The sequence below is a fragment of the Miscanthus floridulus genome, chromosome 3 (genome assembly GCF_019320115.1).
Source record: "Miscanthus floridulus cultivar M001 chromosome 3, ASM1932011v1, whole genome shotgun sequence".
NCBI classification, from domain to species: domain Eukaryota; kingdom Viridiplantae; phylum Streptophyta; class Magnoliopsida; order Poales; family Poaceae; genus Miscanthus; species Miscanthus floridulus.
In genome coordinates this window covers 41,945,507-41,959,591 of record NC_089582.1, presented here as the reverse complement: position 1 = coordinate 41,959,591, position 14,085 = coordinate 41,945,507, and the positions used below count along the sequence as shown (strand labels likewise).

The window sequence follows — 14,085 nt, the reverse complement described above, 5'->3', positions numbered from 1 at the left end:
TTTGTCTAGTATTACAAAGCGATGGTGAAATAAAGCATTTCTGAAGACAAAGATGAACCGATGGTGGCATGCTTTTATGAATTGTGTCAATATTTAGGTGAAAAACAAGTTTCATTTTTCATATCCATTTGTAGTGCTCGTTAACATAAACTACTTCAGCAGTACTTTGCAGCGAACGAACAGTGTTTTTCTCTCACAATAAATCAGCATAAGCATCAGCATAAGCCAAATCTCAGTGAAATGAACAGGCGCATGGCGTGCATGCTGATGAATCGTGTACTCCATAATAAAACTGTACAATCAGAAGTCGTCGTTGCTTTTGGACCGATGTCGATGCTAGCTTCAACGAATCGTGTAACTTGATTTATGCCAAGCTAGTAACTTGATCCAAGATACTGCTGCGGCTGCAATGCAAAGCCAAGGTAAAACACAGATTACAGTACCATGATTATTATCCAATCACACAGCATAAAACCATAGACCGAAGAAAAAAAAAACAGCCAGAAATCTAGATGACCACACACAAGATGATGGTCACAAACTCACAATTCACAAAAAACATACGAGCCCTGCAGATTGCACTGCTACACACTACACACTACACACTACACACTACACACTACACACTACACACTACACATGCACCACTGCCCGTCTGCCAGTTCGCCACACGCGCGCGCTAGCTTGCGGCCTCAACCTCAAGAACGGGCGCGAAGAAGTAGATGTCGTCGAGCCGGTCGTTGGTCGGCGAGTTGCCGCCATACACCAGCATCCCTTGCCGGCCGTCCTTCTCCCCCGCCGCGAACGCGCACCACCCGCGAGGCCCCGGGTGGTGCTGCTCGGCCTCCGCCCCCGCTTCCGCCTCCGCCTTGTAGTCGTCCACCAGCCGCGTCCACGCGCGGGTCTCCGTGTCGAGCGCGAACGCCTCAGCCGAGAACTTGCCGGCGCCGAGGTGTCCGAGATCGCTGGGGTCCACCTCGCCGCCAAACAGCACCACGTGCCTCCCGATCCCGGCCGCGCAGAACACGCTCCGTGGGCTCGGCCGGTCGCCCGTGGTCTCCACCACAGCCCACGACCGGGTCGCCGGGTCGTAGCAGTGCACGTCGTCGAGCTCCTCGCCAGAGAACCCATACACCACCCACACCTTCCCGCCGGCGACTGCCAGCCCCGGTCCGCCGCGCGGGCGGCACGCCTCCCCCGGCGACGGCAGCTCCTCCCACCTCCCCTCCGCCACGTCGTACGCCCACAGGTCGTTCAGGCGCCCGGCGTCGCCGCACCCGCCAAACACGTACACCCGGCCGCACTCCGCGTCGGCCGCCACGGAGTGGTAGCTCCGGTGCGGCGGGCCGTCGCCGTCGGCACCGGAGGACAGGAGCGTCCACGTCCGCGTCGCCGTGTCGAAGGCGTAGAGCTCGTTCAGCTCCTTGTGCTCCAGGTCCCGCCCGCCGAACGTGTACACCGTGCCGCCCACGGCCGCCATGGTCACCCCCACGCGCGGCGGGGGCACGTCGCCCGTGGCGTCGACGAGCGCGGACCAGGTCTGGGTGGTGAGGTCGAACGCGTACATGGTGCTGTCCACCGGGACGCGCGGCGTGAACTCGCCGCCGAACGAGTAGGCCGTGTGCCCCACCAGGGTGATGGCGTGGGAGCTTCGTGCTCCTGGACCGGCACCCTTCTGCTCCATCTGGCTCAATTTTACAAGCATTGCGATTGCAAGCATAAGTGAGAACATGAACATCCATAGTGAATTCTCCCCTGAACATCTAATTTCACAAAGAAGATGAGCTTAATTATGCCACCCCAAACAAGAATTGAGGCTTAAATTCTGCATAAATGGAATCAGAATTTCAAGAAGCGTAGCATGCTTGTGATTTAATTATGATCAAGTGACTAAACTAACAGGTAGATCGGCTAGCAGTGACCCTACGACTGCAAAATTTTGGCTTAATATTAGCTGAAATCTGCTGTTCCAGATAATCTAGGAATTTGATGGCTCTCAAACTTTTCGTCTAAAAAAAATCATTTTTATGTGGAACTGCTTTTTTTTGTTTTTGAATCATGTGGAACTGCTGGTGCAGCAGAAGCTGCAGCGCTCATGGGGAGTTGTGTGTGTGTGTGTGTGTGTGTGTGGGGGGGGGGGGGGGGGGGGGGGGGGGGGGGGGGGGGGGTGGAGGGAGCGATTGAGCTGCAAAAGAAGCCGTTGACTGGAGGAGAACTTCACCATCACCGATTTCCATGTCAGCAGGGCTTTGACATGAGGAAGACGAAGATCCATGGAAGACAGAACTGAAATTCCCTCGTCGACCTCACCCCACCAATCCCCCTTTGTAGATCACAGAGGATTCCTATTCCCCCGAATGGGTGGGTTTCAGCTAACGAAGCCCGAAAAGCGTTACTATCACCGACTGATCCCAACTCATTTTTAAACTTCACAGGACAGGATGACCTTGCAAAACTGTTGAACGAAGAAACGAACAAATGCTTGCGAGAATTGAAACCAAACCTAAATCCGATTCAAACCTCAGAAGCGCCTCCAAGAAAGGGGCACGTGCCACTGAGAATTGGACGGGACGGAACAGTGCGATAAAGAGAATTGGGGGAGGAGGAAGAGGAAGAGGAAGGCTAGGGAAGCAAACCTTCACCCAGGTTCCTGCCATTGACGCTCCCACAAAGCGGAGCTCTGCCTCTGCTTCCTCTACCCTGGCGTGCTTTGGTCTGATGAGGCCGAGCAGTGTCTGTTGAGGGAGTCGCTTTTGAGGTGCAGTGGCATCCTCGTCACATGCAGGCGCAGAGCAGCACGAATCTGGCCATTGCTGCCCGGTACAATTTCAATTCAGCCACCGCCGAGCTTGTTTGGCTCTTTGCATTTGTTTTCCGGTTCTCAGAGGGTGTGTCTCTTTGCTTATGTATTGTTGCATATATAATTGTCGATTTTGACGTAGACATTATATTATTATTAGGTATTTTGTGGGGCAGGTGTCCACCGGAGGTGACGTGCGTTGCTGCACGGACAAGTACCCAATGATTTGTCTAACAGTATCGGTTGTGAGTCTGTCTGAAGCCTGCCAGTGTAACAAAGACTATGGTTTTATCTCAAATTCCAAGAGTGCCATTGTTTCAAATTTAACGATGTACGTTAGCGTCTTCATCTCTTACATCTCAGCTCAGCAGCAAAGCTCCCGTTAGATGGAGTTTGGCCTGTAGGAATGGATAAGCCCTGCTAACTGCAGACAGCTCCTCTGGTCAGTGGAAGTAGGTGGCAAACGTCACACCTTCACCGGTCACCACCCAACTGGGTGGGTATGCTGGTAGCGTTTGGTTGGAGGGACAAGGTGGTATGGGATGGGACGGACCTAGGACAAGCAACGTTTGGTTGAGGGGCGAGCAAGAGTGAGGATGTCCCTCGTGCGAATATACCGTGAGATGCAGGATGACCCTGTCCCCAAAATTTTCACGGACGGGGGCGACCCAGGTGGGATGAGTGGCTTGCTGCGAAGAAGAAGAGGAGGAGCGTCGGTCACCGATCACGGACGGGGTCGCGGGCGAGTGCTCCGTTGCCGTCGCGGACGAGGAAGGATAGCACCTACCTGTGGACGAGATCGATCCGCCGCACGAGCTCGCCCCGACCCCAGCTCCTCTCTGCCCCCGCACGCGTGGCCGAGCTCCGCTCCAGCCCGTCATCGTACGAGCTTCGCTCCGGCCCGCCGCCGCACGCGCTCGCGCCGGCCCCCGCTCTGCTTCGATCTGCCGCCACACGAGCTCGCCGGCGGAGGAAGCGCTCAGTGGCTGAGCTCGCCGGCGGAGGAAGCGCTCAGTGGCTCGTTGCCGAGCTCGGGGCAGAGGAGGCCCATGGCGGTGGGCGGCCGAGTTCGGGGCGGAGGACGGAAGAGGCACGGGGCGGGCGTCGGGAGGAAGAGATAAGGAGAGAGAGAGAGGAAGAGATAAGGAGAAGATAAGGAAAAAGATAAAGAAAAAAGAAAAAAACTTACAAATGGGTCCCACTTGTCGGTAGCTCATCCCACTTTTTACGTCTCTGAATCAAACACAAAATGGGTCGATCCCGTCCCTCGTCAACCAAACGGAAAATAGAGTCATCCTGTCCCCGTCCCGTCAAGACAGGACCGTCCCACTCCACCTTGACTTAGGAGAAGTTTAGTTGGGTGAATTTTGGATTTTGGGCTACTGTAGCACTTTCATTTTTATTTGGCAATTAGTGTTCAATCATGGTCTAATTAGGCTCAAAACGTTCGTCTCGCGATTTCCAACCAAACTGTGCAATTAGTTTTTTTTCGCCTACATTTAATGCTCCATGCACGTATCACAAGATTCGATGTGATAGGTACTGTAGCACTTTTTTAAAATTTGGCATGGCAACTAAACACGGGCTCACAACCAAACGCTACCCAAAATAACACCCCCTTCCCGTCAGATTTGTAATGGAAGTTGACACACAGGTGGCAACGAGCGCTTTCGTACGAGGTACACTGCTCAACGTGGGTTCGACCTTAAAAATCTTTTGTTTGTTTTGTATGATGTATGAAAGCTGAACGTGAGTTAAAATAGTGGCACACAAAGGAAGTTTAAGAATTCCAGTGACATAAAGAAAAGTCATACTTTTTTTGTTGGAATTGAAAGAAATTAACTCTATATTATATCACTTGTGCACACAGCACTCAACCAAATGAAATGTTTTCATCTTATCACCTCTAGGTTACATGGAAAAATAAGAAAAGTAAATTTGAGCCAATGAGTTTCTTCTCTTAAGTACCCTTTAAATCTTTTCACATAAAAACAATGCCATGTATTTGCCTAGAACAGTGCCACCATATATATAAACCAGATTACAGATGTGTGCGTCGTTATACGAAGTGTTGAGATTGAAATGGTCTAGTGTAATTAGTGCTATGGTCAGTAATCAAAACGTTGGTATTTAAAGTAACTATAAAGGAGCTCAAAATATGAAATCATGGAGTCAGCCCCCTGTCCCTATTCTCTATGGAACTAGAAGAGTTGATGGCTCAAAGTAGTCGCAAACATCTATAAGATAGTAAAAACCTGTCTCCATTTGTAATCTCGGACGACCTTCTAAAAATCTCATGAGACTGACTTTATACCATATCTATGGCCTTTTAATCTTTCCTAGGCCCCTGCCTAAGCCATAAACACTTCTTCATGTAACTCTACAAGAGTATATGAGCTACGGATTTAGGACCTGGTTGGATCCGATAGATGCTAATAGTTAGCTAGCTAATAACTCATATATAATATTAGCTGCTTTTGGCCCAACTAGTAAGATGCGATTGTTACTTGGGTAATAGCTAACAATTATCTAGACTATTAGCTGACCCGTTTGGATCCAAAGGAAGCTAATTATACATGGATCCAAACAGGACCTTAGAATACCATCTAGCTGTGGGCGGGTGGAGACTTCCCATGCACAGAGCATTGGCAAGGATTTGGTTCCATCTCAGATTGGTGGCGACAACGGTCAAGCACGCTGGATGGCTAGACTACCGGCTAGAGCAGTCTGATCACTACCGTTACTAAGCTAGTTGCCTAGGAGTTGTAGAACGAAAGGAACTAAAAGATTAACGAAAGTAACTAAAAGATTTTAGGCAACGTATTAGGTACAAAGGCAACGTATTAGGTGTAAACGAACCAACCTATGTAAACTTACAAACTACCAATACCACTAGATGTTGATCCAATAGATGAGGTGAGAGGTGAAATTTTTTTTTGCGCTTAAGCTCCCCACCTGCCGGCCTTTTTTTTTGCGTTTAAGCTCCCTTACCCTATCCATTGGATCTAGTGGTCCTGATTGTTAGTTTCCAAGTTTGCACAGGTTAGTTGATTTGCACCTGATACGTTGCCCAGATTTTAACCGTCACCACTCTTACGCGGAAGACCTCATTTCTAAGATCAAGGATGAGGCGAGACTTTGGTGCGCTACAGGAGCTAAACGTCTAAGAGAAATTGTCCCATCTGTGTAATTATGCATTTACTTCTTGAGTCGTGCTTGTGCTAGCCGTTCTTGCTGAGGTAAAGCAAATTTTTAGAAAAATGTGAAAAATAGAGCATGATTTAAGAAAAATATGAAACCTCTTTTCATAATAGTTTGAGATAAAATATTTTTTTTGAGGTTAAACCAGTTGTGATTTTTAATTTCATAAAATTTCCAAAAACAAACTTTTTGTTATTTGTTTTACTTCCTTATACTATAAAAAAGTCCAATTTGTCCTTCTGATGGTTAATGTAGTGTCACATTGGAAAGATCATAGTCCCAAACTATACAGCTTTAATTAAAACTAGTACAATGCTCGTGCTAACACTATGGCAGAACATAGTCAAACAAATCAAGAAACTAAAAGGTTAAATCCACCATTGCCCTCAAGCTCAAAATACAACTACTGAAAAGAGTCAACAGACTTGTTTGCTGCAATTACACAATATATCAAGTACTTGCTTCATTTAAACGTTGTACGCTACGACAATATCAACAACTGAAGAGAATCAACTAATCATTTATCGACTACCGTAATCTAATAACAATGAAGTGAATATTTTTTTCTTCCTCTCGTGCCAGGAAAGGAGAGGGCGAGGCAACCGCACACATCATCCCACGCGCCCGCTCCTCTCGCTGGCTCAAGCTGGACCACCAGGGGACTGCACTCCTCTTGTTGGACCGCCCCGTGCCGGCCTCTGAGCCAGGGACCGTGCCGGCCGACCGAGCGAGCGAGCTAATCCATTGATTCTATAAAGAAATTTTCATATGCAATATTGTGAAAATATAGTGAGAAGCAATGAATCCACCATACCATAGGTTCTATCATTTCACAAGGGAAACAGCAATGCCCTTTAGCTAAGAAGTAACCTCACATAGTATTAAAATCAGAAATTCAACATCCCTAGCAACATAGAGTATGAACAATTGAAAGTAGATATCATCAAAGCGACCTTAGTTCATAATCCACAAAATATTGCAAGCCTTGCCAGGGGGACTCGTTCCTTGCCAACTACGAAACCAAATCAACAAGTTTATGATCCTCCTTCCTGCAACAGAGCACAGCTGTTTATTTCAGAAGCAGCAAACTCTGTTTAGAGAAAAAATTGCAAACTGATGGTCAAATTACTAAAGATTGGAAATAGAGGTTAGTGCTACAATACTCAGTTTAAATGGTCATGGTTACTTTACTACTATTCAACCAGAGGCACAATGAGGCAGTTATGCATGCATGAGTATATAAGCAGTCAACCTTTTTTAAAAAAAAATGGTAAACAACCATTCTGATTCATTGTTCAAGTTAATCCAACGAAGGATGCCATTTAGCTCCAACCAACTGTAGCTTCACTGGCAATATTGTAATGCACTAAAAATAGAACCAAATAGGAATGATTAGCACTGGTTTTAGTCTCAGTACAAACACAAGATGCATTCACATTGTTAGCACGGTCATCATATATTGCACAAATCTGCCATAATATAGGTGTGATGTTATCTACCAATTAATCCACAAACATGTGCTAGAATATATTTTTTCAATGCTACATTCTACACGCCTCTGAGCAGATGTATAATGCACACAGTAATTTATCTGAGCAGATGTAGCTCCTGGATCTTCACCATAGGGATGCTACTGAAAAAGGAGGAGAAAAACTAAAATTCTAAACCACAAGGAGAACTCAATGTAAATCAGTCTGAGTCGAGATCTTAAATGAGTACATGATAAATGAGCACATGAGCTGGACCAGCTAATACAGGAAGCTTGATTGATAGAGACAAAAGGCAAGAATCCGCTATAGGAAATATTCAGAAGTGGACATTTTAAGGAACAGCTCGCGGGCGTCTCGAATCCCTTTTGAGGGTGGTCAGGGAAACAAGCAGGCTTTGGGAATGCAAGACGAATCAACAGAGAGGGTGAGCAATATTTAGAGCCAAGTTGAAGATTCTAATGATCCAAGCATTTAATTTGCAAAGACTGGAATTTTGGGCAAAAACAAGTCGATGTTCCTCTCCGCGTACCTGAGAACTCGCCGAGCAGGAGGAACCGAGTCCAAGTTCTTGAGCTCATCCCTGCATGCTCAAGGTGCCGAGGAGAAGTCAATGCCCGATTGAGGATCGGCACAAACGAAATTGGGACTTGGTTGGCTTTTACTTACCTGCCGGTGTTAGGACCGTGGTGCCCTGTCCCTCGAGCTGCAACTCCGCACGGACCTTCTTGACCATGGCACTGGGCTTCTCGAATGGTGAGATTATTCTAGGGGCGGCTGGAGAGGGGAAGAGCAGGCAAGCAAGCCTACGACTGGCCGAAGTGCATCCATCCAGCCCAGCAGCGCTGAGCCCGCGCGACGCGGCGGCGCCCGCGGCTCTGCTGCCCGGTCTGGCGGCCGATGGCCCCAGCGCTGGGGGCTGCCCATGGATTGTTTGTCCACGCCGCGACCGGGCCTGCCGCCGCCAGATTCGGAGGCCTGCTCCCCGTTGCCCGAAACCCTAACCCTAGCCGCTGCCGGCGGCAGCGGAGGAGCGGATGCCGCTGAAGCGTTTGTGGCCAGCAGCGAGGACTTCTTCTCGTCTCTGGCCAGGCAGGTTAGCATGCTCTCAACATCTCCAGTGTATTTATTGGTTGCATAGTGCTCTAGCAATCGATCACGGAAAGGAACACCAAAATAAAGTGCCTGAAACAGGACACAGTGAGATCCCACACTGAGAACAGTATCTCATCTTTGTCTAAATGTTATTGACCGAATGCCAAAGGTGTGGAGGCCGAAGTAGCACTGACCCTTAGGTAAGTGCTTGTCCAGCGCCTTCTCCAGCCAGGAGGGTATTGCACCCATTTCCACTCCCACCCATCATCATCGTGTTATGATATCAGGTCTGACGCCAACAATATGGCCACAGTATGTATAGGCAAATTGTCCAGTGGTGTGTTGTGCTGAGCTAAGTCCATACTGCTAAACAACTACATGATACCGTTTTGATCACTTGCACTGCTGTCAATTGAGAGCGCGACATCAGTACATGGTGCATCAGCAGGCAAAATTAGCACATATAAGTTTTGTCAAAGACTCAGTAGAGGTAGAACAAAATGAAAACAAAAACAGTTCTGGATTGGGGAGTTTATCACTGAAAAGAAAAAAGGAATTGATTTCGTGAACAATCCTGACCTTCCTGAATGGCAAGAGTGAACCTAGCAGGTTTCTTATCAGCCAATTTGACATCAACATATTTGTTGCCATATGGAGAATTTACAGCAGTCCATATCCCATCTTGAAGACCTTGCCATTCAGCCGCCTCACAGTGGCATAAATCCATAGAGGCATTCCTGCAAAGGTAAAGTGCTTCAGTTTTTCGAACACTAAGAATGTCTACATTTACAGTCTGGAAGAGTCAAAACATCAGTTAACTATGGAAGCGAACCTCTATTTTCCAATCAAACTTTCAGGAATCGATTGAGAGACATTCATTTTGACATGAATTTGGCTTGCATTACCATGAAGATGTAACCTTGGCAGTCCAGATATGAGGAATCGCTCACAAAATTGTCCAGCCAAGGGGGAGAGAACAAATGAAACCTCTAGATTTTCCAAGGTAACACATGTACGTACGTAACCAATCTAGCAGAGGGGAAGCAAACCATAGTGCACTGTGGGCTGCGTCGGGGCTGCTGGCCGATGACCAGCGGGCTTCTCCCACCATGGCCGGGAATAGCCGGGAAAGGAAGAGGGAGAGCAAGGAAAGGCGGGAGGACGGACGGATCCAGCCGAAGAGGCACCAGATCCGGAGGCGCGCCAGGTTCCGGTCGCACAGGCCGACGCGAGCAGCCTCGATGGTAGGGGTACCGCGCGCCATCGTGGTTCGGCGCCTCAGGTAGGCGCGCCATGCCGGGGGGAGGAGAGGGAGGGCGGGCGTCCGCGCCGGTACGCCGTCTGACCTTGGGCGGACACGACGCCGAGCGGAGGCAGGAGCGGCGCGTGTGAGAGGCGAAGCAGGCGATGAAGGTATGGGGAGGCGTGACGGAGAGATGGAGGGAGAAGTGGAGGGCGGCGGCCCGCGCCGCGCTCGAGGGGCTGCAACGACGGGGGAGGAGGCGGACTGGCAGAGGCACAGCACAGGGCTGGGTCGCGGACGCCCAGCGGATGTTTCGGTAAGGCCGGGTCCTGCTTTCCGTAGGAGAGTGGGGGCGCCGGGCGGCCGGCGGCCGGCGGCCTGGTGCGAGAGGAGAGCGACGAGTCGCGCGCGCGTGGGGGGTGGAGGAGCCGCGTCTGTGGGAGAGGGAGGGGCCTGCGGGATGCGGGGAGGAGCCAGGGCGCGGCGTCGGCGTCCTCATGGCAAGCGGGATCCATCGGTATCGGCGGAACGTTCTGGACAATTTAGTCTGTTTCCGTCTCTTTTAACTATCGTGGATATAGATTTTTATCCATCTCCATATCCGTTGGATATCGGTCGGGTAACAGATACCTGATGGGTACTGCATACCCAATAAACAATAACACTTTAGTCATAGCTTTGTAATTGGAGACGTTTCTTTTTCACCCGGGATATAAGTGTCAGAGTCTCGGAGATGCCGAGGAGAAGGAGCGAGGTTGCGAGGAGGACGAGCAAAGGTGGTAGAGAGACCGAACTAAGAAAGCGAGGGACAGCAGCGCTCATGAGGCAGGCGTGCTTGTGCTGCTGACGGAGATGATGAGGAAAAATTGAACTAGGATTCCTAGAACACACAAACTATATATATGATTGTTCAGATTTAGGTCAAAATACCTATGTTGAGCTTCTTTGGACCTAATACTCGCATGACAGCTCAAATAGTCGGGTTTCTCAACGGGTAATGGGGACGAGTAAACAGGGAACGTTCCTGTACCCGCTATACCTGTCGGGGATGGATTCTTGCCCATTTAGATACACACGGGTAAAGATATGATTCCATCCCATCTCCTAATGGATCAAATACCCGTCGGGTATCGGATATCGGGGTCCCGTTGCCATCTTTACGTCGGCGTGTGGGGTGGGGATGCGTGACAAGCCGCTTGGCATCCCACGTCGAATCGGTCATCGGATTTGATTTACATGTTTTATTAGCTTCTGATTTTAATCGAGATGAATTCCTGTATACATTTTCCTAGGTGTACAATGGTTGGAGGCTCTCAGCGGGGGACGTTTTTCTGGGGGGCTAGTATAATTTTGATTGGTCCATTATACTAGAGATTAAATTACAGAGGGAAAAATCAGGTTTTATGAATGCGTGGGGAAAATGAAAATCAAAGAATCACGAAATCTGAGGAGAAAAGCCTTTTTCCGTGACTTCACAACTGAGGCCCAATCGGCACATACAATTGGGCCGAGGCTACCGGAGCCCACACGTGTCCTCACCATCCCCTAAAAAAAAAAAAAACGTGTCCTCACCAACGGCTCTTTCTCTCTCCCTTCCCCTTCTGCAGATTCCAACGGTCAAATCATCTCCCGTCTCTCTCTCTAAAAAAAATCTGCGGAATCAATCACAATCACACGCACAGGCGCAGAGAGGCAAGTGAGAGCATGGCAAGGAGGGGAGCGGCGGCAAAGGGCACCTGGAGGCCGAGGAGGAAACCCTCGCACGCGCGCGCGGACGTCGACCGCGACGGCGACGGCGATGGCACGGAAGGCGGGCGCCCGCCGCCAAAGGGAAACGGAGCTGCCGCCGGCGCCAGTGGCGGGTTCTTCTGCTGCTACCTGCTCCGGTCCCTCTGCCCGCGCAGCAAGGGCCGCACCTACATCGGCTTCACGGTGAACCCACGCCGCCGGATCCGGCAGCACAACGGCGAGATCGTCAGCGGCGCGTGGCGGACCCGGCGCGGCCGGCCCTGGGAGATGGTGCTCTGCATCTACGGCTTCCCCTCCAACGTCGCCGCCCTCCAGGTACGCGGCTCCTCGACCCTAGCCCGGTTGGTCTCTGCCTCCGTCTTCTCAAACGTAAATCTTGCTATGTTCTCTTGCTGATCTGAAGAGCTCTGTTTCGTGGCGTGCGCTCTGCAGTTCGAGTGGGCGTGGCAGCACCCGACGGAGTCCCTCGCCGTGCGCAAGGCCGCCGCCGAATTCAAGTCGCTCAGCGGCATCGGCAACAAGGTCAAGCTCGCGTACACCATGCTCAACCTCCCCTCATGGGAAAAGTAAGCAAAAGCCCCTTCCTTTTTCTCTGATCTCCGTTCCTGTCTGCATTTCTTGGCTATTCATGATGGTCATGGTATACTGATGTGGAATGTGATGCTGTTTGCTGTGTCGTCAGCCTGAACCTGACGGTGAACTTCTTCTCCTCGAAGAACACCAAGTTCACCGCCGGCTGCCCATCGCTGCCGAAGCAGATGAAGACTGTCGTCTGCGCGATGGAGGATCTGCGGTGCCAGGCCGATGGCCCGTCATCTGAGGAGGATGGCAATGCCATCTGTGACAGTGAGGAGCCCCAAGATACTGACGAAGAACTGTCCGATTCGCCTCTCCGAGATGGATATTCATATTCTGACCATTGTTTCCAGCAACTGTCCTCTGATCAAGTGCAGCCAATGGACGAGAAAACCAGAGCTGTGGGTCTGATGTCCAGGATGACTTAGCTGACGAGCTCGCTCCTTCAATGGAAAGGAACGAAATCCTTGACACAAGAAGAGAACTGAATGGACCAAGAACATCGCCTCGGTGTTCCTTGAGCCCGTGCAGCGACGATGACGGATTGGAAGAAGAGACAGGACTGATGTCTCCGTTATTGATGCCCAATGCTAGTTCAGATGATGGTGATGGCCGCCATATCCTCGATGGAAACAATGTGGTAGACTTGGTTACCCCGACTCCAGTAGGCCGGCTCCGGAGAAGAGACTGCATTTCCAGCATTTGCCCAAAGATTATTGATCTGACGTCCTCGCCTATTGTCATTCAGTTGTAGCGCCTTGCTCCATTGCAGTGTACTAAATGTATCTTGTAATAGTGACACTTTTCACTGTCATACAGTTAAAGAGTGTAAGATAGATACACAGAGGAGCATGAACATTCTTGGGCGGCAATGTTGCAAAGAGTATTTTTATTCAGCATGGCATATGAATGTAAGTATCTATGAACAATTCTCAATCAGATGTGATTACGTTGCTCTTCTCTTGAAAGAAATCTACCGTATTGGTACAACACGTAAGATAAATTTACTTTTTTCTGTGGCATGATGCCTTTTCTTTTCAGTTCAATTGTTTGAGATGAGCAAACAACACAGTACACAGATACTTCAATCAAGAAGAGACAGTCTAGTATGATGGTTGACAAGGTCAGGAATGAAACCAGGTCTACAACAAACAGTACCTTACCATATATTATCAATCTGAACGATTGTTTCGCTCAAAAAATCTGAACGATTGTTCGTTGACGCAATGGATCCAAGAGAGACTGCACCAAACTTTCTTCAACGAGAGGTCGGTTGTGCACAAACCCATTGCTAAGTAGTAGTACTAGTACATATTTGGATATACTAGCATTGCCAAAATCGTTCAGACTGTAATTGGCTTATGCAAATAGTACAATTCATGTTCATGCTACAAAGATATACACACGTGAGATACTGAATCGATTGTTCAGCAACAGAAAAAAAATATACTATCAAAAGGAGGCAAAGAGATAATCTCTCTATTTTAAGATAAACCAACTTTTAAAGTTATTTTAAATCACGAGATTAAATTAGCTCGTGACATATCATAAAATATATATTTTATAATGTATTTATTTAATGCTGTGGTTTGATAGATATTAATTTTAAATTAGTTTGACTTGGTTGACTATAGAAGTTAAGGGGGGTGTTTGGATCCTTCAGCTCAAGTTTAGCCCGGATCAAATCGGATGTTTCGATGTCAATTAGGGGGATTAAAAGAAGTACCAGATATACAATAAGCCAAAATCGTTCAGACTGTAATTGGCTTATGCAAATACAATTCATGCTACAAAGATATACACACGTGAGATACTGAATCGATTAATCAGCAACGGATAAAAAAATACTATCAAAAGGAGGCAAAAGAGATAATCTCTCTATTTTTAAAATAAACCAACTTTTAAAGTTATTTTAAATCAACTACTTATGAGAT

The 14,085-nt window shown here is 48.7% G+C and overlaps 1 protein-coding gene, 1 long non-coding RNA gene and 1 pseudogene across 9 annotated transcripts; 1 reads left to right on the top strand and 2 right to left on the bottom strand.

Moving 5' to 3' along the window:
- Positions 1 to 382: 382 nt before the first annotated feature.
- LOC136545544 (thiohydroximate-O-sulfate sulfur/sulfate-lyase (nitrile-forming) NSP5-like) lies at positions 383 to 2,871 on the bottom strand. Its single transcript, XM_066537544.1, has 2 exons — positions 2,637 to 2,871; positions 383 to 1,684 (listed from the first exon to the last, which is right to left on the bottom strand). The coding sequence occupies exons 1-2, from the start codon at positions 2,655 to 2,657 to the stop codon at positions 680 to 682; spliced, it is 1,026 nt and encodes a 341-aa protein (XP_066393641.1). The 5' UTR covers positions 2,658 to 2,871; the 3' UTR covers positions 383 to 679.
- Positions 2,872 to 6,362: 3,491 nt separating this feature from the next.
- LOC136541605 (uncharacterized) lies at positions 6,363 to 10,341 on the bottom strand. 8 transcript variants are annotated; one of them, XR_010780417.1, is made up of 6 exons: positions 9,416 to 10,341; positions 8,778 to 9,320; positions 8,158 to 8,673; positions 8,021 to 8,071; positions 6,955 to 7,050; positions 6,363 to 6,751 (listed from the first exon to the last, which is right to left on the bottom strand). It is a non-coding gene; the product is annotated as an uncharacterized lncRNA (long non-coding RNA). The 8 variants fall into 8 exon arrangements; XR_010780416.1 differs by having other exon boundaries at positions 6,955 to 8,071; XR_010780419.1 differs by having other exon boundaries at positions 6,363 to 7,050; positions 7,254 to 8,071.
- A 1,120-nt stretch (positions 10,342 to 11,461) lies between these two features.
- On the top strand, positions 11,462 to 13,085 carry LOC136545543 (uncharacterized; annotated as a pseudogene).
- The last annotated feature ends 1,000 nt before the right edge of the window (positions 13,086 to 14,085 follow it).

Coding starts and splice junctions, on each gene's coding strand:
- LOC136545544 (XM_066537544.1), bottom strand. CDS start 2,657: ATGGCAGGAACCTGGGTGAAG. Junction 1,685..2,636: donor TGGCAGGAACCTGGGTGAAG/GTTTGCTTCCCT, acceptor AAATTGAGCCAG/ATGGAGCAGAAGGGTGCCGG.